The following is a 21,944-nucleotide window of genomic DNA, read 5'->3' as shown; positions in this document are numbered from 1 at the left end:
TAAAGCCCAGTAATACCTTGAAGTTTATTAAACCTGTCTGACTCTTAAGCCCACGTTTCTTATAGTAATTTATGTGGAGAGATGAATAAATGGTGGTGGCATCCTGTGGTGTACAACCCTTATTTGTGCTGGTGCATTTACCCCAGCAACGCTTTTCATAAGTGAATTGGAATGCTTGGATACTACATCACGAATCAGAGTTAATAGAGAAGTAGTGTCAGGGAAGAGCTGGGAATCATTGGGGAGGGAAGGCTCAAATGCCACAGCTTTGCCTGTAGCTGCACCTCCTCGAGGGCTGGAGGGACAGACCCTCGCTTGTCTCCAGGGCCGGATGCCGGCAGCGTAGCAAAGAGAAAGTTCAGCTTTCTGCCAGAGCTGGATTTCGGTGCCGGAGTTCGCACAATGCCCCTGTCACACAACACCACGATGCTGCTCAGTCTGCTTCCCCAAGTCAGTTTTTTTCCAGGGGGAAGATAACGTTGTGACCAATTACCAACTTCCAGATAGATGCAGATTACCCCCAAACACGGAGCAGCTGAAACGTGCTGATTTCTGTATGCCAGTCACTCCCCACCTTCCCCGCGGGGGTCTGGCTGATGACCGGGGAATACGCGGTCAGCATTTGCAATGAAGTCGGTGCTGTGGTGAAACCCCTCTGTTACTCAGCAGTTACGTTTGCCCTTCGGAGCCATTCCCTTTTATTCCTCATCCTTCCAGATCTGAATTGTTGCCTTCCAGCTTAGACATCCCCAATGCGATGGGAGAGGGCCCGCACAGAGCCTGGCTGTCAAGGCTTTTATCTGGCTTGGCAGATGTAGTAGGGCAGTGTCCTCTGATTTTGTAAGGTACATTACAGGTGCTTAGGCAAGAGTCGGGCTTTCTGTTGTTCAGCTTACCAAGGCTTTTCTCTTGAATCATTTATGACTTTATGAATTAATTTCTTATGAAGATCTACTCTCAGGTTCATGTTGACCTTCAGTTTTAACAACAAGCCAAGCCTGATGAGGTAGCTGAGCTTGCTCTTTTGTACAGGTCCCATTGTCTGCAGTTGAAAACAGAACATTTAAGCTCCACTCAAAACCTGTCTGCTTTCCTCTGCTGAAAAGCTCTCTGGAAATTGGTGCTATTAACTGTCTTCGTGTGGTTAACACATTTTGGGCCAAACCAATAGCAAAAGGATAGTAAATCCAACAGGATCAGGGAAAGCTCCAGGTCCCATCAGACATGGACGGTACAACAAAGGGTTTGTTTGGGTGTTTGCCATGTAGATATATATGGGGCACCACAGCTTGACTTTATTTTCTTTACATTTGATGATCTAAAATACAGTTTCACATCATAGCCTGCTTTTTTGGAAAACTATTGTAATGAAACCAGACTTTTGCGTGCAACAGAGATGTTTCTGAGTGGCAGTTTGGCTCCAGGTTCCCCAAGTAGAAATACCTTTAAGGGAAGAGTTGGGCAAAACACCTCTTTCTTCAAAGATGTGCTAACAGAGCTGCAAGACAGTTCCAGTTAGTAATTTGCCATCATTCTGAATATAGAAGCTGCGGCATTTCTGAGAAACCTCTGCTTTAAGGGGGTGTTGGAACATTTTTCCTGTGCCAGCTAATAAATACCTCAGATTTTGAAAGAAAATGGTTTAAGAAACCTCATAAAGTTGAAGGAGCTGAGGTTGTGTTTGGTGCACAGAGGTTGACTGGTGACTTAGCAAGTAAATCTTCAGTAGAAACACTGTTAATGGAATTACAGCTTGGCTATAGTTTTATTTTTTAATTAGAAGCCTTTACAGCTTAACTGCTCAGGCTGAAATACTCATGGATAGCAGTGACCGTGGGGGAAAAAAAGTCTCAGCCTTGGTTTTGTTCCTGTTTCACGTATCAGTAAAGATATATAAAATATGTCAAGAGATTTGCCCAAATAGGAGCTTGTTTACTAATTTGTATGAGGAGGTGAGGTAGGAGAGCTGAGAAGAGCCACTGCAACCTGGAGAGCAGAAGCTGAGGCAAGGAATGGCATTAACCACTGTGTGTTGGTTTTAATAACTGAGGGGGTTGCACTGAGTTGTATCTAAATTTGTGTTAGTTATTCTTTCTTTTTAAACAAGTTGTAGTAACAGATCCTGAGATGAATTAACTCATGATGTTAGGATGGGAGGAAATGGCCTCAAGTTGCATCAGGGGAGGGCTAGGTTGGATATTAGAAGAAACGTCTTGCTTGAAAGGGTTCTCAAACACTGGAACAGGCTCCCTGGGGAGCTGGTTGAATCCCCATCCCTGGAGGGTTTAAAAGCCACAGAGATGTGGTGCTGAAGGACAAGGTTTAGCCCCAGCCTTAGTAGAGTTAGAAAATGGTTGGTCTCAATGATCTTAAAGGTCTTTTCCAACCCAAACAGTTATATTATTCTATAAATATAAAATTTTACAGCTTTCTGAAAAAAAAACGTGTTTTGCTTGCTGAGAAGTAGGAGGGAGGTTCAGGCACCTTTACCATGTTGAGGTGGACTAGAGTGGAACAGTTGGGTTTTTGCTACCTTTTTTTCTTCTGTGTCTGCAGTTTCTAAAAGGCCAGACCAGTATTCCCTGCTCAGCTGGCCAGATATGTGAAAACTGCAGTCATAAGCCTGGATGAAATCATATGTCAGTTACATCTCTGTTAGTAACGAGCACCCAGCAATGGACTGTTGAAGGGCAGTTGCTGGTGCTGGGAAGGGAACTGCTGGCTGAAGTAGGACTGATTAGAAGGGCTTGTAGCAGTAGGACAAAGGGCAATGGTTTTAAACTGGAGCAGGATAGATGTAGGTTGCACATCAGAGGGAAGTTCTTTACAATGAGAGTGGTAAAATACTGAATCAGGTTGCCCAGGGATGTGGTTGAGGCCCCATCCCTGGAGGCATTAAAGATCAGACTTGGTGTGGCCCTGGGCAACCTGATCGAGTGGAGGTGTCCCTGCTGATTGCAGGGGTGTTGGACAAGATGACCTTCGAGGCTCTCTTCCCACTGAATGCAATCTGTGAATCTGTGCTGAGAACAGGTTGTGTACCTGATTCAGGGAAGCAGGTTTTACTTTGGACTAGCCCTGATTTGGTGCTGTGAACCAAATGCCTATTTGCAGTCAAATGCTTCATGAAATGAAGGTTTAGTTCTCTTTAAATGGACATCACTTCAGGCACTTCAAGAAGTGGATTGGGATAATCCACTCTTGGGCACATTCCTGTTCCAAATTAAAATAGTGAAGTAGTCACACCTATGTATTACTTGAGAATCCAGCTGAAGGAGCTGGACAAACAGCATGCACATGGCTTCCAGTAGTTGGCCCATCAGAGAATTTTTGAGTTTTGGGAATGTTGACCTTTCAGCTACTGCTTTGTGAGAGTTTCAGGCCTGTGAGCTGGACTTCTGTCTGCCCCTAATTGAAGCACTATGAAGAGAGTAAAACCATGTATTGCCATCCCTTCTCAGGGCAGCATCCGTGTCAGCACATGTTGATGGTCACATTAAAACAAAATAAAACAAAAATTCACCATGGCTGAAATATCTGGAAGGTTTTTTCCTGACTTGAAAGTGTCTGGCTTTGTGCCTTTAGAGCATCACCACTGTAATCAGAAACATAGCTTTTCTTCCAAGGGAAACCTTTGATAGGCAGTAACCAAACAGGATTTTCAGGTACAGATACCCTGTGAAATTGCAGGTTTGGGCAGAAGAGACCACAATTTGTGCATAGTTATGCTGCAACACTCAACTACTGAAAAAGGCAAAGCTGAGCCAACCTAAGCAGCCCCTTTATTCTTCAATCAAACATTTTTGGTGGGTTGTATGTTTATTTCAAGGAGCTCTGTAACCAAGTACCTTAATTTTCTGAGATCTTACCAGTTGCCTCTCTACATTTACTGGACCATTGGTGTGCTGCTGTAGTACCAGTGAGGTGAGCTCACTGAAGCTGTTGTCATGGAAATTTGGATGGTTAACACTAAATGTTTCACACTGGCTTTGTTTCTTTGGACCTTTTTATAGCTTTCAATGTGCTCAAACACAAACCATGGAAAAGGAGATTTGTAGAAGTGCTTTGGAGTTTTAGACGATTATATACAACAGGCCTGCAGTTAAAAAGCTCATGATAGTTACCCAGAAACTGAGCCAAAAATACCTACTGGAATTTCAGATTTGGGGTTAAATCCTGCTGGAATATAACCTATAGGATTTAGTGTGCTGTGGAAGTGGTTGACATTTCCATTTCACACAGTCACCTGAGGCAGACTTTGTAGTTTTAAGAAAAATGGAGTTTTACATGCAAGCATGATTCGTACTGATGCTTTGCTTTCTTCTGTAAGGTGCAGAATCACGTGCAAAATGAATTCTTGTAGGTTGTTTAATTCAGGCAGCCTTTCTACTCTGGTATTTCTAAGGCTTCCATAAACCTTTCATTCCTGTTTTAAAATATGACACAAAAAGGCCCAGTCCACTTGTATACTGATATATTTTATATATATATATATATATATATATATATATATATATATATATATATATACTGATGTATTTTATATGCTGAAATACCAGCAGTCCCAAGTGCTGGCACAATTTTAGGGGGGAAGAAGTTGGGATTAAAATGGTCCTTTCCTTGAAATCCTTTTTTCCTTCCTGCTTTTCCTTTGCTGCTTTCCTTTGGCAGATTCATCAGTGTATCCCATAGAGCATCATCCTTGTATCACCCTCCAGCTTCTCATGGAGAGCATAGAATGGTTTGGGTTGGAACAGACCTTCAAGATTATCTAGTTCCAACCCCCCTTCCAATGGGCAGGGACACCTCTTACTAGACCAGCTTGCCTAAGGCCCCATCCAACTGGGCTTTCAACACTGCTAGGCTTGGAGCCTCCTCAGCTTCTCTGGGCAACCTGCTCCAGTGGTTCACTACCCTTCCTGTGGAAGAATTTGTTTCTATAATCCTACAATTCTGTGACATCTGTGTTTTGGAAATGCCAAATGCTCACCACACCCTTTGGGTTTCCTTGGGGGTGAAGGTTTAAACATAGAATATATGGGAAATAACTGAGGGTCAGAATTCAGTCCGTTTGAAAGTGGTGTGGCAGCATGGACTGTCAGCCTAGCTGCAATTCCATTTTTGGTAGTTGTTCATCTGATTTACCATCTTCTAAAGGCACCCAGCTTTAACTTATAGGGGAGAGTGGAAGAACAAAAAGGAGTAATGGAAATTTACAGTTGGAAGAGACTTGCTAGGCTTAAAATAGCCATTTTATAACCCTGAAAAAAGAACAGATTCTGCATTTCTTTTTGTTTCTTGTTATAATTTGCAGCTGAATAAAGTATTTATTAAGTGCTAATGCAGATAGGTGGTAGGAGCTCCGTAAGTCTCATGGTCACAGGCCCACATGCATTACTGAAAGTCTTTGCATATGCTCTTACTTGTGTCTTTATTAATTGATTTGATGCCTCCATATATTATACTATCATGCAGACATATTGTTTGGAAAGGCTAGGTCTGTTTGGTGGATGTTTGGAGTGGGTTAGATTGGATATTACAAGAAACTTCTCAGTGAAAGGGTTCTCTAACACTGGAACAGGCTCCCCAGGGTGATGGCTGAATCCTCATCCCTGGAGGTGTTTAGGAGAGGCAGAGGTGTGGTGCTGAGGCAGAGATGTGGTGCTGATTTAGCACCAGCCTTGGCAGTGTTAGAGAATGGTTGGACTCTTTTCCAACTGAAACAGCTCGATGATTTCTCATTTTCTGTTTCCCATCAGTACAACTGAGAAGCAACCTGATGTAGTGATGGAAGAATATCTTTACTATTGTAGAAAATATCTTCAGAATATCTTCCATTTTCAGCCAATCTGGCACTGTGTCAGTTCTATGCTGTGATTTTTATTGCTTTTACTTTTTCCCTGCATTGCTTTCATATGTAGGAACAAGAATTCTGAGACTCAGTGAAGTTCCTGAATTTCACAGATTCATAGAGTGATTGAAGTTGGAAGGGACCTTGAAGATCAACTAGTTCAAATCCCCTGTCATGGGCAGGGACACCTTCCAATAGACCAGGTTGTTCAAGGCCTCATCCAACCTGGCCTTGAACCACCTCCAGGCAAGGGGCATTCACAACCTCCCTGGGCAACCTGTTCCAGTGTCTCCCTACCCTCACTGTAAGGAATTTCTTCTCTCATTGCTCACCAACTGCATCGTTACTATTTCCAAACTCCTGATGGTATCATTTAGGTCTTGGAGTCTGGTTGCTGTTTTTATGGCATTTGCTTAAATGAACCAGATGATGCAGGTAAATGGTCTGACTGCAGCTTTACAGGACTGTTGATAATAGTGTAGTATGGCTGATAGAACAGAAGGATGACTCACTCTGTTGGACTCACTCCAACAGTTCTATGTGAGGTAGTTAATTGACAAGTTTGAATAATCCCATTAGACCTTCTGATGAGAAGCCATCACTAGGGGTCTTACCTTAGGAAAAACCCACCATAACTCAAAACTCCTAGACATGAGAAACCATTTGTTTGGCATCCAGAAAGGACTGAAACTGGTGAACTAACTGCTTTTCTTAAGTGTGAAAGAAAACCCAAAAGTGTATCAGCAACATGATGAATCTCTCTTGAGGAGGAAGTACTGCTGCAAAATAAAGCACTCCAGCTTCAGTAGAACACCAAGTCCAATTATGTTCTATTTCTGAGCTTGTTTACAATGATCTATAAACAGATTCTGCAAATATTGTTTTGGATTTTTTTCCAGAAAGGAAATAAAACCTTTTTGTGCCTCTTGAAATTGCATGAAGTACTCTCCAACTCACATGACTTTGCAAAAAGTGTAACCTTTTTTCATCCTGCTGAGGAGTCATGAGGGAGGTTCTCAAGCTGAGGCTTGTCTGTGATAGTAAAAGGAATGTGATAACTGTGAAAGTGGCACACAGTGCTCATGGCATCAGGCTGCATTACTGAGCAATCCTGATGTAAGTAGGAACCCAAATCACCTTGTGGCTTTATGTAAACTGAAAGGGTATGTGTTGGTTCTGTGGAGCTCCACTCTCAGTGCTTAGGTTGTCCAGATCATCTCAGAGGACATTGTTGTCACTCATCTACCATGCTCTAAGTCAAAAAAAGAGCTGGATTTCACAGAATCACAGATTATCTTTGGTTGGAAGAGACCTTCAAGATCATCTAGTCCAACTTTCAACCCAGCACTGCAAGGTCAACACTAAACCATGTCCCTAAGCAGATGACTTGCCTGTGCCCCACATGGAATATCCTTTGAATTTTAGTGTGCTCTTGTTTATCATTAGGTTGGATATTAGGAAGACATTCACAGAAATACTTATCAGGCATTGGAACAGGCTGCCTGGGGAAGTGGTGGAGTCACCATCCCTGGAGGTATTTGAAAGATGCATAGATGTGGTGCTGAGTGATATAGTTTCGTAGTAGCAGCTTAGCAGTAGTGGTGAGATTGTGAGCTCTAGGAGAGTGGTTAGACTTGATGATCTCAAAGGTTTCTTCCAACCTCATCACAGGTCTGTGATTCTATGAAAAGCTTCTTACATACATCCCTGCAAAAACTGAACCTTGGCCTCACCTCCCTCACTTCTGTTCTGTGTGTAACGCCTGATCAAACCTCACTAAGCCAACCCCCCAAGCAGACAGGCGTAGAATCTCTTTTCCTTCCATAGCTCTGTGGTAATATTCTTCAGCCATCCAGCTTTCCCCTAGCAAGGCTGAAACACCTCTGTTGTGCCTTTGCAGGTCTGGTTTGACAGTCCTTCTCCAGCAGCATACCTGTGGTGTGGTTAGCCTGACTGGCTGCTAGCCTTGGCTGCCTGCTAGCCTAGCTACCCCTCCGAGCCCTCTGGTTGTGCTCTGACTTGTTCTTCTTTTTCAAAAGATACCCACAAGTCCCTGGTTAAATGAGACCCTTTGTGAATTTTAGGTATTACAGCACGTGTGGATGGTGAAGCTGCTGAGAGTTGATAGTTGTTTTGTGAGCAGTCAGGATCCAGCAGCTAAGTTTTGGATGATACAGTGAGGTATGAAGTCATGATGCCCTCTCTCTCTGTGTACTCTTAAGTACTTAGGGACCTCTTGGTAAGAATCTCACTTTGCTGTTCCCATAGTGCATTTGTCATGCACAGAAAAACTGCTGGGAGCTTGCAAAAAGATGATCATCATGCAGGGACTGGACAAACTAAACTTTCTGCTTCTCCTGAATTAGATCTTGGCTTGAAAGTGGCTTTGTGGGAGGAATAAGTCAGCAAATAGCAAAGGAAGAAAGATAACAATTGAAGTGCTCCGTAGAACTGTTAGCAGTCAAGGGATGAAAATTTGCAAAAGGAGAATTAATGACTAGAAAATGTCAGTGGGGTGTAAGAGGCTGTAGAGCAGTCTCCAAGCAAGATAAGAGAAGAAAACAACCCTATGAAGACATTTGAGATAAGAACTAAATATAAAAGTTGGTTGGAAATTAACTTAAAATGTTTGTTACTCTTGTACCTTGAATTCCTACTAGTGCTGAGGAATAAGGAAATTCTGTCGATTTTAACACTTCTTTTACCTTTGTGAGAGACCCAAGACTGGTTCTGTGCTTGAAGTTTTCAGTTTGTTCCTTGGTTAAAGTCATGAGCAACACCTGTCACAAAAGAATCTCAGGTGAAGGTATGCCCTTCTTATTTGGCAACTGTAAATTTTCTGTGGGGAAGAGGAGGTTCTGGGGTTCCCATTGTGGGGGCTACTTGAAACTCAGCTGGAGGTGACCCTCAGCATCTCATCTAAGTTTAAAGTCAGATTGAACTCAAAAGTTTGCCTTGCTTTCTGTGGGATACTGCACTGGCAGGGGTCACATCCAAATTAAATGATGTTATGATTTTTGAAAGGAGAAATTATGCAGTATCTTGATTAAGATAGTAATATCCCAGTGCAGTCTCTAAAGTAAAATGCTAAACTTCACATCCAGCAAGTGGAGAAAAGTGTTCCAAAAAAGTCAGCTGCCCACTAGTGTGGGTTGAAGGAGTGGTAAAGATGGGAAACATTGATCTGTTCCATTCCTGCCCAGCTGTTTTGCTAGCAGCGTGCTGAGATCAGACCAACTGCTTTTTGGTACACAGCAAACTGCTGAAACCAAAAATGTTGTGCACCCTTTCAAAGATGCAACAAAATCATTTGCTGTATCATCTTTATGTTGCGTGTCTCAAAACCTCTTTTCCTGTTTTTTACTCTACTATTTTTACAAAATATTCTATGATTATAAATACCTAATGGGTGGCAAAAATATTGCTGTGTGTCCTGATGCAAAAAGAGAGCTTCTCTTTCACTTAACTAGGAAGAAAAACTTCTGCCCTTTGAGAGTGCTGGAGCACTGGAACCGGCTGCCCAGAGAAGTTGTGGAGAGAGCTTTGTGAAAGACTTCTAAAGGCTTTGTTATAGCCGAGGTGGCATGAGACTTTCTGAGGTTCAGCTCAAGATCTGACCCTAACGGTTTTCAGTCTCTTAAGAATTTGTAGAGTCTAAGGGGAGACCTTCTCACTCTATAACTGCTTGAAAGGAAGCTGTAGCAAGATATTTGTCTCTTCTCCCTAGGAGCAAGTGATAGGATAAAAGGAATTGGCCTGAAGTTGCACGAGGGGAGATAGATTGGCTATGAGGACTTCTTGACTGAATGGAGACTGGAAGAGGCTGGAACAGGCTCCCCAAAGAGGTGGTGGAATCACCTGAAGGGTTTAAAAGCTGCAGAGAAGTGGTGCTGAGGGTCGTGGCTTAGCACCAGACTTGGTAGAGTTAGATAATGTTTGCACTCAATGATCTTGAAGGTCTTTTCCAACCCAACTGATTCTATGATTGTATTGTAGAAGATCATCTCCTGCCATCATAGGTCTGTCTCTTAAACAAAACCACCTGCTCCTTTGACATCATTAAGCCTGTACTTGAGCCTTCACTGACCTAAAGCCTTGTGGTAGGCATAAACTGGTAGGTTTATGCTGTAGGTACAAATACTGTGTAGCAGCTAAAATCAGAACTCATCCCACTTGTTTTTTTTTTTTCCCTCTAGCCCTGTGCAGCTGATCTGTTGGCAGTTCTTCTGTGGCACCATTGCTTTCCTACCTGCTGTGTGCTAAAGCAGCAGGGAATCCTTTTCCAGCCTGGCCTTGTTTACTAGCAGGCAGCTGTTGCATTCAGCTGTTACTGGGTTTTTCTTTCATTCAGTTTCTTCCTCTTTCTCAGCTCCACTGACTGGCCCAAGGCATGGACATGTTACTTCATGCTTGTGTGTAAACTTACAGGGTGAGTTCAGGTTGCATGGGGAAAAAAATGAAACTACGGTTTCTGTGAAGGGAAGGAACTATTCCTTTTCCTTCAGCATGCTTAACAATGTTGTCTTCTCTGATGATTTGATGCCTGATGTGGAAGCTGGAGCTGCGTGTCTAGTGACAGGCTAAGGTGCATCAGGAAAGTCTCAGTGTTGGGTTGTGCTTTGCTTGATTACTCAAGAGTCAGGTCACAAAAGTACTCAATGTTTCATTTCCCTGCTTTGTCTCTACAAAATAAGCATTTTCATCACAGCAGAAATCATATGGTCTGCTTAAAATTAAATAAACCAAATCACAGCAGTACACTATTTTAGATGCATCTTTATTTGTATCTAATTCACTTTCCAAGTGCAAAAACTTTCCTGACACGTTTCAGTTGTGTCTTCTGTTCACCACTCCTGTTTGGCCCACGGTGAGTGGTAAGAAAGTAATATTCTGAGCTTGGTAAACTTTCCTTCTTGCTTAAACTGTTGTCTATATTTAGTTATGTGGCTTCAGAGAAATAATTTAAGGTCTTCAGCAGTTGTTTTGTTTTTGTTGTTGGTTTGGGTGTTTTTATTTCAGAAATAATCTTTCTACTAATTACATATTTATATTGAGAAACAAGTCAGAAAACATTTCAGAATAGAAGTGTGCTAGAAAAGAGAATGTGTGTGGTAGGAAGAAGCCATACATGTGTGCAGCAGTCCTCCCATACTATCTTAGAAGCTTTAAAGTATACCTACAAGTCTCTACTGGAGATGTTGATATCTAAGTCACCAGGCTGAGATAGAATGATACCTCTGGAGGTCCTCTAATTCAGCTTTACACTCAAAGTAGGGTCATCTAGAGCAGGTTGCTGAGGGCCATGTCCAGGCAGTTTGCATATCTACAAGGCTGGAGACCCTGTAACCCATCTGGGCAACCTATGGCAGCATGTGGCCACTCTTGCAATAAAAGACTTTTTTCTTATGGTCAGAAAGAGCCCCACAACCTTTAAAAATCTCCCAGTGACATTAACTTAATTCAGGTGCAATTTGATCCTTGCTGCTTTTTGATACAAACTGAAAGATCCATGAAAGCAGTCAATTAATTGCTTGAGATTAATTGACAACCACAACTCACAACCACACTGTGAGATGTGGTTACTGGTGGCCTAGCAGTGTGCTGCTTAATCTGGAGCAATTCCAGCTGTGGTTAATAAACATTTGCCAGGATGGAGCCTACACTGTTGATTTTAATAATTTGACATAATTATAATTTATTTACATTTCACAGATTTTTTTAAAAATTATTTTTTCATCTTAACTAATGTTTTGCTTCATCTTTGTGTACTCGGCACCCAAGTCTCTTTGCTGAGGGAGCGAGCCATGATCAGAGAACACACAGGAGCACACGGGTTCTTCATTTCTAACTGCTTGTATAAAAGGTCTGGAGTGGTAGAGGTAGATGAAAAGACCACAGATCAGGCCAAGAACAGCTCCAGGGAAAATGGCATTTTGGTTTTTTCTCATTCATCAAACTGGCGAGGGGTTTGGAGAACGTCTTATGAGGAAAGGCTGAAGGACCTGGGATTGTTTAGCCTGAAGAAGAGGAGGCTGAGAGGAGACCATATATCCCTCTACAGTTACCTGAAAGGAGGTTGGAGTGAGGCCAGTGGTGGCCTCTTTTCCCGAGTAACTAACAACAGAACAAGGGGAAATGGCCTCAAGCTGCACCAGGGGAGGGTTAGATTGGATCTTAGGAAAAGTTTCTTTACTAAAAGAGTGGTCAGACATTGGAACAGGCTGCCCAGGGAGGTGTGGAGTCATCATCCCTGGAGCTGTTCAAAAACCAAGTAGATGTGACATTTCAGGACATGGTCTAGTGATCACAGAGGTGTTGGATAGAAGGTTGGACTTGATGGTCTTAAAGGTCTTTTCCAACCTTAATAATTTTATGATCATGGCATCTTGTCTCTACTAATAAAAACAGATTCATGTTTAACATACATAAGGGTTCCAGGAAAGTGAGATCATGATTTGCTGGTTCAAGTGCCTAATCAGAAGTAATAAAATGATATCAACAGGCTGTGGGGGGGTTTTAGATTAATAAGCAGGAAGTCAGTGTTCCTCAGTAAATGTAGCATGGAACCAGCTGTTACTGATAAATGGCATAAGTCAAACTTCAGCATGTGTGAAAACAAATAAACAAAGACTCCCTTTGGTTTTCATCCACAGGCCTACAAGGTCTCCTCAAACATGAAGTTTAACTACTGGGAAGTCACTGTGCGTTTAGTGTCTTTCTCTGACAGCTGTCTGTGTGTTATGTCCAGCCACACTAAGCAGTTTGGTTGATGACCAAATGTGTCTGAGAACAAAAAACGCTGAAGAAGTCAAATAACTGCACATTTGTGATGGATCCGTGATGTCTTGTCTGGGCTTTAGGTCAGACAGAGAGAACAGATGGTTGTAGCACCTGTACTGCTGGAAACTCTCCTTGAAGTCATCAGAATGGGGGGTGCTGAGGTAGCTTATCCCTGGTTGAGAAGGTGGCACTCTTCACCCATGTGAAAGATGATGTTCCTGGCTTCAGCAGAGTGTTTCCAGAAAATACCTCCTTCCTTTACTGCTGCCTCTGCAGCCTCAGCAAAAGCAGAGGAGGGGTCACAGATCTGTGTTCTGGGCAGCTCAGAAGTAAAATTGCCTATGGCTGATGAGTCCACATATTCCCACAAGAGGAAAACATGCCTACTAGAAAATGCTAAAGTAGTTGTAGCCTGAAACACGGGTAGAATAAAGTTTTGTGTTTCACTGTCACCCTAATACGTGACTAAAAATGGTTCTCTGATAGAGTATAAGGCAAAGAAAACTGAGGTGAACCTTGAGTTCGCTGTGGAGCAGAAGCATGTCACTTGAGGTAGTGATTCCTTATTTGGAGGTGAATAAAAGGTCAGGCATGAAGCTGCCTGAGCCCAGGGCTTTCTGACTGGCTGGTGACAGAGCTGAGGACAAACTTCTGCAGTAATGACCCTGCTTTCCTTACTTCTCCTCCATTGTCTTTGCTGATGACTCATGCCTTGTGATCAAGAGTAAAGTAATGCTTCCTGAGGCGTCTTATTTATTTTGTAATGTTATTATCTTAAATCCACTATCTATATGTCTATCTACCCACCCACTATCTATCTATCTGTCTGTCCACCCATCCATGTCTATCTACCCTATCCATGTCTGTCTCACCTATCCATAGCTATCTATTTGTGTTTCCTTACCTAGAAAAAAAGTCCTACTGACATCTTTATGAGCACCCAGAATACAAACATTCAGTTTTCACTGTTCACTCTTTTCCTTCGAGTCCTCTCCTGTTTCCTGGGTTAGTTTATGTACATTTTTATTCCCATTTATGTGTTAGCTAACCATAGAATTGTCTGAAAAAGAGAGAGGCCATGTCTCCAAAGCATTCTTTAGGTTTAGGGATGCTTTTCTCATAGGGGAGATGGTTCTTCTGGGCTGCTGTTTTAGTCTGTTACTTCCAGGCTTCTTTCTGTACACCCTCAAGCATCCAGAAAGGTTGTAGAGTCACCATCCCAGGAGGTGTTCAAGAAACATCTGGACATGGCACTTTGAGATGTGGTTTAATGGCCATGGTGGTGTTACGTCAGTAGTTGGACTCTAATGATGTTAGAGGTCTTTTCCAACCAAAACAATTCTATGGTTCTATCTCCAGAGACATTCAAAACCCATCTGAATGTGTGCCTGGGTGACCTTCTTTAGGTGAACCTGTCTTGGCAGGGCATTTGGACTTGATGACCATCAGAGTTCCCTTCCAGCCCCTACCATTTTGTGTGTGATTCTGATTCTCCAGAAGTAAGCAAGCTCAAATTGGTGCTTGTCAGGGGACATTTGTCAGGAAGTTGGCACACTTTGCATGGATTTTTCTCAGAGTAGTTTGGGGAAATGAAGGAGTTGGCAGAATTACCTGTTGTAATCAGAGGTGTTGGCACCATGTTTGTCATTATGGCATCAACACAGTCTGTGGAGGAGCCTTAATCTGCTGGACCAGTCAAAGAAGTGGGATGGAACCAAACATGGGCCTCACAGCAGCTTACCAGAGAACGTGTGTGTTACTCACTTATGACCACAGCAGAAACTGTCACCATTTACTGTTACTTCAAATATTTCAGGTGGCAGTTTGGGTTAAACAAGTCTGTGGGCTGTAGCAGACTTGCTCAGTCTTGTGATACTAGATGTGGAAGGAATGTTTATTTGAGAGTGCCATCTAGGCTGGCAGAATCAAAATGAATATCTGAAATAATGAATATATTTCTTTTAAAACCACAGCAATTTACAGTTAAAATCCCTCCAATCACCAGCCTGCCATAATCATGTAAGATGCTGTTAGGAGGGTTTTCAAGAGGCTCATTAATCTATGTGCTGTGAATGCCTGAGTAAGAGAAGGGAGTAAAGAATAACAGAGGTTAAATTAACTTTCCCAAATAATTAGTCTGTGGCTTCCCTTCTGCTTTCCAAAGTATTTTCATCTTTCATTTTGAGTTTGAACATGCCACATTGTACTGGTTCCTTCATAAGTCTAACTGAAAACATAGAGATGAAGCTCTTGTGACAGTGGTGACCTTATTGCTGTCTACAACTACCTGAAGGGAGGTTGTAGCCAGGTGGGGGTTGGTCTCTTCTCCCAGGCAACCAGCACCAGAACAAGAGGACACAGTCTCAATCTGTGCAAGGGGAAGTTTAGGCCTGATCTTAGAAAAACGTTCTTCACAGATTGTCCATTGGAATGGGCTGCCCAGGGAGGTGATGGAATCAGTGTCCCTAGAGGAGTTTAAGAGAAGCCTGGATAAGGCACTTAGTGCCATGGTCTGGTTGATTAGATAGGGTTGGGTCATCAGGTGCACTTGTTGATCTTGGAGGTCTCTTCCAACCTGGTTGATTCTGTGATTCATAGATTCATTCATATAACAGTTTGGGTTGGAAGTGACCTTGAAGGTCATCTTGTTCCAAGCTCCTGCTATGTGCAGGAACACCTTCCACTAGACCATGTTGCTCAAGGCCTCATCCAGCCTGGCCTAGAACACCTCCAGGGAGGGGACATCCACAACCTCCTTGGGCAACATTTTCCAATGTTTCACCACCCTCACTGTAAAGAATTTCTTCGTAATCTCCAGTCTGAATCTCCCCTCCTCAAGCTTCAGTCCGTTCCCTCTCATGATGAGCTCCTGGCAGGGAGACAAAGGAGCAATTCATCCGGGCAGCATTTGATTTCTATAATGCATCCGTTGGACAAATACAAGATGGCTTCATCTGGCCTTTCAGAAAACAAAGCCAGATTAGCCATTCCAGCAAAATAACAGCAGGGAGCACCTCTTACTGTTTCTCCTAAAAGCACCAGATGTTCATGTTGTGTGTTTTGTTTTCCCCTCCCGTAGGTGCCTGAGATCATCAGCTCCATCCGGCAAGCTGGGAAAATTGCTCGGCAAGAAGAATTCCAGAACAACCTCTCAGATGTTGAAGACCCTTTTGCCAAAAAGTTTGAGGTGCTGTTCTGTGGACGGGTGACAGTAGCACATAAAAACGCACCTCCAGCACTCATAGATGAATGCATTGAGAAATTTAATCGTGCGAGCTGCACCAAAAAAACAGATTCCAGCTCATCATCCCAACAACATGAAACTGCCAATAACTTCGCAGGCTTCTCTTTAAGCAGCAAATTTCGGTCTGTCTTCCAGCCCTTGGTCAGTGAAGAGGAGGAGAAAAGGCCAATGAGGAAATCCTATTCTCAGCCTGGGCTTCGTTCCTTTGCTTTTAAGAAGGATTTGCAAGAGGCAGGCCAAAGGAGTAACAGCTTTGTCAGGTCTTTTGAAGAAGATGCCGTTTCACTGAACCTCAAAAGTCAGCTTGTCTATGGCCACAGCGTTGTGCAGCCGACAGACATGGCAGAGAACAGGACCATGTTGTTTACGGTAAAGCCAGAGTGGCAGCTCTTGTTGGCACGCTCACGTCTTGGAGTTTGGAGTGGCAAGCACCAAAGCAGATGTTCTGACAGATGGCAGTTACTTAATTAGTAACGTAATTGCAATAACCAGAGCTTAACTTAAACTTCCCTGTTTCTCTCAAATGCATTACCAGTCATTGTTAATTGTTTCTATGTAGTCAAAATAAGTTTATGTTAAACAGTTTAAAACAGCACTGCCTGAAACACTGGGCTTCTAAAGACAGCTTTTAAAAAAGCAGCAGCCAAGGTAGTAGGTAATTTAACTAACTGCAAAAGGGTACATACAATTGATTACATTAATTAGTAACAGCAGAAATACATTTCTGGGTGAATGAGCTACCTGCAACTAGAGCAGAAACCCCAAGCCATGACTAGTGGCATAGACTTTTTATGCCTGGTGATAAGTAGTACCATTTATGAAGGTGTTCCTTCTGCCAAGATGGGTGTGTAATGATGGAGTAGTGTAGCAGCTTCCTAGGCTACAACCATACCTGCCCCCACTCCTGTCCTGCTTTTGTGTGGCTAGGAATTCTTTGCCTTGATAGGTGAGCAGCAAAACTGCTTTCCAAGACCTGAGAAGCAAGTCAGGAATGTGTTACTGGCTTCTCTTCCAATCCTCATGCTAGAGAAGTTATATAATATATTTTAGAGATCCTGTGTCTTTTGAACATAATGCACAGCATACTGTGATGATTGGCTGTCATAAGGTCACAGAACCATGGAATTAACCAGGTTGGAAAAGAGCTTTGAGATCAAGTCCAACCTATCACCCAACAGCATCTAATCAACTAAACCATGGCACCAAGTGCCACATCCAGTCTTTTTTTAAACACTTCCAGGGACCTTGACTCCACCACCTCCCTGGGTAGCCCATTCCAATGGCCAGTCACTCTTTCTGAAGAGTGATCTTGGATCTGTCAGCTGCTGTTGGGGCTGGGAGATTTTAAGGACAGGAACAGTAGAGTGGGTGCAGTTAGAGCAGACTTGTTGGAGGGGGGGGAAAGAGAAGTGCTGCTTTAAGGATTACCAAAGTGTTATGTCTGTAAAAATTACACACAGGAAGAGGTGTAGTTAGCTATAGCTGATTTAAAACTTTTTTGTAGTCATGGCAGGCCAGCAAAGAGAGAAGTGGGAAAAGGTGGAGGGAAATTTTGTGCCTGAAAAAAAAAATACTGCTTGTTTACCTTCTTTCCCTGAACACATTTTCATACAGCAAATAAAGGTGCTCTTATAGTAATGCCTAATTTTGAAACAAATCCTGACTCCATTATTAATTCATGGTGCAGATTTTTAGAGAGAGGGAGATTATAGATGGACTGCTTAGGCCAGATCCTCTTACTCCAGTGAGTGCATTTTAATTCATATTAAATAGGAGCAACATTTCTCAAAGGCATGTGCAGCTTCAGCCTGAACATAACATCCAACACCTACTGACAGACTCATTTCCAAATTCTGAGGCTCTGCTGATCTTGCCTTCTGTCTTGGGTTGCTTTTTGCCTGGGAAAACATTGTTTTGTTTCACAGTTGTGTTCTTTTGCCATTCAGCCAGTCTAAATTCAGCTGAATGCCAGGAAGTGAGGTAACTGTGGTTCGTGCCTCCAGTATCCACAAGGCAGCAGCTGGTGGCAGAGCTGTTTCTTGGTTAGCCATTCCCTGTGCTCAGCAGGATCTGAGGAGCAGTAGGCATGCAACAGGCACAGGTCTTCTCTGCTATCAGTTTCTGGGTGGCAGGCTATACATGAAACACTTAAATAACTTTATATCCAGAGGGGATACATTAGTTTGCATTTTCTGAGTAAAAGTTCTTACTTGGATTTTCCCCAGGACTGAAGCAGAAGCTGGTTGGTGTAGTAGGTGTGAAAAACATTCAGATGAGTTACCTGCTGGCTCTCCTCACCTGGTTCAGATGGTCCTGATTTTGGTATCTCTTCCTGAAGAGGTGCTTTCTGAACCAGTTTCTTAGGATTTGGAGGGCTTTATATTTAGGCTTTTTTCCTGGCTGTATTTTGAATGAGAGGAGAAGTTTTTTTTTTTTCCTTGTTCAGTTGGCTTCAAATGATCCCTGCAGCTCTGGGACCAAGTGTGAAAAGAGCATGTGGGGCTGGTCTAAGAAGGAGCCTCTTCCCCCTGCAGGGAGAGGAAGGCAACAATGAGAAGGAGAAGGTTGCTGAGTAGGTGTTAGAAAGAAGAAGCCCATGAACATATCGGGTCATCCCTGGGGACAATGCAGGGAAATAAACAAGGAGTTGGGGAAAACCACTGTGACTGGTTAAAGTGGGAGAAGATGTGAAAGTGGAATGCATAGGACCCTTCTTAGACACACAGAGGTGGCACATCTCACTTCATCCACTCACAGTCAAGATTCTCCCCTTCCCTCTTTGAGAGCTTACAGGTCTGTTGGTGCAGCTGATGTTTTCATGTGCTTATGGGATTTGGTAGTGGTAGAAGCTTCAGCAGGTTTCAGAGAATTCATAGAATGGTTTGGGTTGGAAGGGGCCTTAAAGATCGTCTAGTTCCAACTCCCTTGCCCTGAGCAGGGACACCAATAACCTTAAAAATGCCCTTTGCCTGTCAAAAGTTAGTATCATCTATTGGGTCACTCCTGTGCAAATGGCCTTACAGATGAAATGAAGTTAGAAAATACACTCCAGTGAGCTCATTTGTGTAGTCTGAGTTAAAGCATTTAAATTAAATGGTGTGTGTGTCTTAAGGAAAAGCCTGCAAAATAATTAGGTGGGGTACAGGTAGAAGCAGACACTTGGATTTGAATTTTAGAGCAATTTTATTTAGTAGCTTTTGGGAATGTGATCTGTGCCAAAACTGCAGAAAATAAGGAAGGGGAGTGTGAGTATATTTCCTCAGTGCAAAGAAAGTTACTGGTGGTATAATATTACTCTTATCTAATTAAACACTGTTCTCAGTATCTTATCTCAGATGTGAAACAGCACCTCTGTGATGTACAGAGCTCTAAACGACAAATCACAGTTTCAGTGTTCTTTCATTCTCTGGTAATAATACACTAGTTGGTCTAAATAGGTAGGGAAAAGAAGAGATTTATGTCCAGGAAACATTTTTATAGCAAGGCTCCCCAAAAAATGTGATGTTGCTTGTTACCATCTTGCTATTTATTTTACTCTTTTTAGATTGGGCAGTCTGAAGTTTACCTTATCAGTCCTGACACAAAAAAAGTAGCAATTGAAAAAAGCTTTAAAGAAATATCCTTTTGTTCTCAGGTAAGATTGCAGTGCATTCTTTCTCTCTTTTCTTGTTTGTTTTGTTTGAATACACTCCACTTACGGATGCTCATGTTCTCCTTTCTCCTAGCATTTTGGATGGGTTCTTACCACACCACTTTCAGTAGTTGCTATTGACAAGTTGCTAGTTAATCAGTAATTTTGTAAACTTGTCATTCTTTTCCCATGCTTTGCATTGAAACTTCTGAGATAAGGACTCACTGCTGTGTCTGGTGGGTGAATAATGTGAGCTAGAAGGGCCAGCTCTGCTTTGAGATTCCAGTGAGCACAAGTCACAGTTGTGCAAAACTGAGATTCTCTGAGCCCTATTTTTCAGGAAGGGGAAAACCTGTATGTAAGAGTTTGGTTTGGAAGGGACCTTCAAGACCATCTAATTCCAAACACCCTCCCTTGGGCAGGGACACCTGCTGCTAGACCAGCTTGGTCAAGGCTCCATCCAGCTTGGATTTGAACACTGCCACCCCCGGAGCCTCCACAACTTCTCTGGGCAAGCTGTTCTAGTGCCTCACTGCCCTCATGGGGAAGAATTTCCTCCTCTTGTCTCATCTCAATCTAGCTTCCTCCAGTTTGAAGCCATCACCCCTCATCCTGTCACTCCATGCCTTTGTCAAAAGTCCCTCTCCAGATCTCTTGATGCCTCCTTCAAATACTGGAAGGCTGCTAGAAGGTCTCTTTGGAGTATTCTTTTCTCCAGAATGAATTTTCTCAGCCTGTCTTCATAGGAGAGGTGCTCCAGCCCTCTGATTGTCTTTGTGTCCCTCTGGACCTGCTCTAAAAGACTGATGAAGTAATATATTCTAAAACGGAATAGATTTTTTTAAGGGCCAGGTGGCTTTAATGTAATATGTGGCCTATCTGTAATGTTGTTGGGCCTTTCCCACTTTTGTTACTGGAATAAATGCAGGTTCTAAACATTGAAAGCAAAGCTGACTGCTTCATTACTGCTGTTTTTGTGCTAGGGAATTAGACATGTGGATCACTTTGGATTCATCTGCAGAGAGTCATCAGAAAATGGAGGTTTCCACTTTGTTTGCTACGTCTTTCAGTGTACAGATGAAGCACTGGTAAGTGGCAGAATAATGGAATATTGAGCCCTAAAAGCCTTCTGTTGCTTCATGCTCTGTGTTTTGCTGAATGTCTTTAAATCCTGCTCCACTCAGAAACAGATTTATTTCAAAAATACGACATAGCAGTCTGCAAAGGAGCTTTTAATTTGTTTTAAAGGCAGAAGTTAAAATCCTCTTGAAAAATCCAATAAAACTTCCTTCCATTGATTGCACAAACTAAGCTAGACTCTGTGCCCCCTTTTTGGAAAAGGGTTTTTTCATTGTGTACTTGTTCAGAAAATCAGCACTACTGTAATGTGCTCTAGGTCAGGCCAGTGCATCACAACTACAGGAAGCTTTTTTATCTCAGACAAGATAAGGATTCTAGATGGAGGTAATATCTTTTATTAGACCACAGTGTGGAAGAGATAAAATTTCACAATGAGTTTTGACTTGCTTGTGTGTTTGTGTGGAGAAATGGCACAGGAACATCTTTTCTTTTGAATCATAAACATTTCCAAGCAAGCAACAGTATCATCCTGAAAGACTGTTGGTTTTGTGTTAAGGAAAACAAAAGCTCAGTGGAGGAGTGAAATTCGGTTCTGCTGCACTCTGTCCTTTTCAGGTGGATGAAATCATGATGACATTGAAACAGGCTTTCACTGTAGCTGCTGTGCAGCAGACTTCCAAGGCGCAGCCCCAGCTCTGTGAAGGATGTCCTATGCAGAACTTGCATAAACTCTGTGAGAAGATAGAAGGTGAGCTTTATACAACTTCCCAGTTGAATATTTTTCCTAACAGTTTTATGAGGGGGCAATCTTAGATGGCAGACTAAGGGAATGAATACTTAAGAAGAGCTTGGGACTTGAGATAGAGGGTTGAAAGCCCTCTAGGAGACTGCAGTGTCAAGTTACCTGTATGGTAATGAGAATTTTCAAACAGAAGTTAAGCTCCTTTCTTGTACTTTGATTTTTAAAAACAAGAATCTAAATATTACTGAATCTCAGCTAGCTTGGATGTGTTAGCCAAGGAGGACAGAAACTTCTAAGGAAGGAAAGGTGCTGCAGTAGCTGTGACCTGCTGTCCTGAATCTATGGACAGCATTACCACTGAACATGAACCAAACAGTAATGCTTTTAATATGCGGTGTTTGTGGTCTTGGTCTGTGTTCTTCCATGGAAAGGCAGCAGTGAGAGTTGTAGTTGTTGCCCAGAAAACAAATCAGGGGCAAACAAAACCCCAAACCACAAAATCAAACATCTTTGCATTCCAGCAAATTTGACAGGTTTTGTTCGTTTGTCTGGGGTGACCAAAGGGCAACAGCAGCTTGTCGGATCACATGACAGTAGCTTGGTGGACTAAAAACCT

At 42.6% G+C, this 21,944-nt stretch overlaps 1 protein-coding gene across 5 annotated transcripts in view; it reads left to right on the top strand.

Annotated features, from left to right (window-relative positions):
• Positions 1-21,944, top strand: part of TBC1D1 (TBC1 domain family member 1) — a 91,941-nt gene that overhangs the window by 24,623 nt on the left and 45,374 nt on the right. For 3 of the 5 annotated variants that reach the window (XM_054382879.1, XM_054382880.1, XM_054382877.1), the window contains exons 2-6: positions 15,711-15,956; positions 16,011-16,244; positions 19,420-19,509; positions 20,490-20,594; positions 21,202-21,334. In XM_054382879.1, coding sequence (XP_054238854.1) covers positions 15,711-15,956; positions 16,011-16,244; positions 19,420-19,509; positions 20,490-20,594; positions 21,202-21,334 — 808 coding nt within the window. Of the gene's footprint in view, positions 1-15,710; positions 16,245-19,419; positions 19,510-20,489; positions 20,595-21,201; positions 21,335-21,944 lie in introns of all 5 variants that reach the window. The other 2 variants (XM_054382878.1, XM_054382876.1) reach the window with 1 other exon arrangement.

The sequence above is a fragment of the Indicator indicator genome, chromosome 8, assembly GCF_027791375.1.
Source record: "Indicator indicator isolate 239-I01 chromosome 8, UM_Iind_1.1, whole genome shotgun sequence".
NCBI classification, from domain to species: Eukaryota; Metazoa; Chordata; class Aves; order Piciformes; family Indicatoridae; genus Indicator; species Indicator indicator.
The sequence above is the reverse complement of the archived record's forward strand: the minus strand, read 5'-3'. Positions and strand labels throughout refer to the sequence as shown.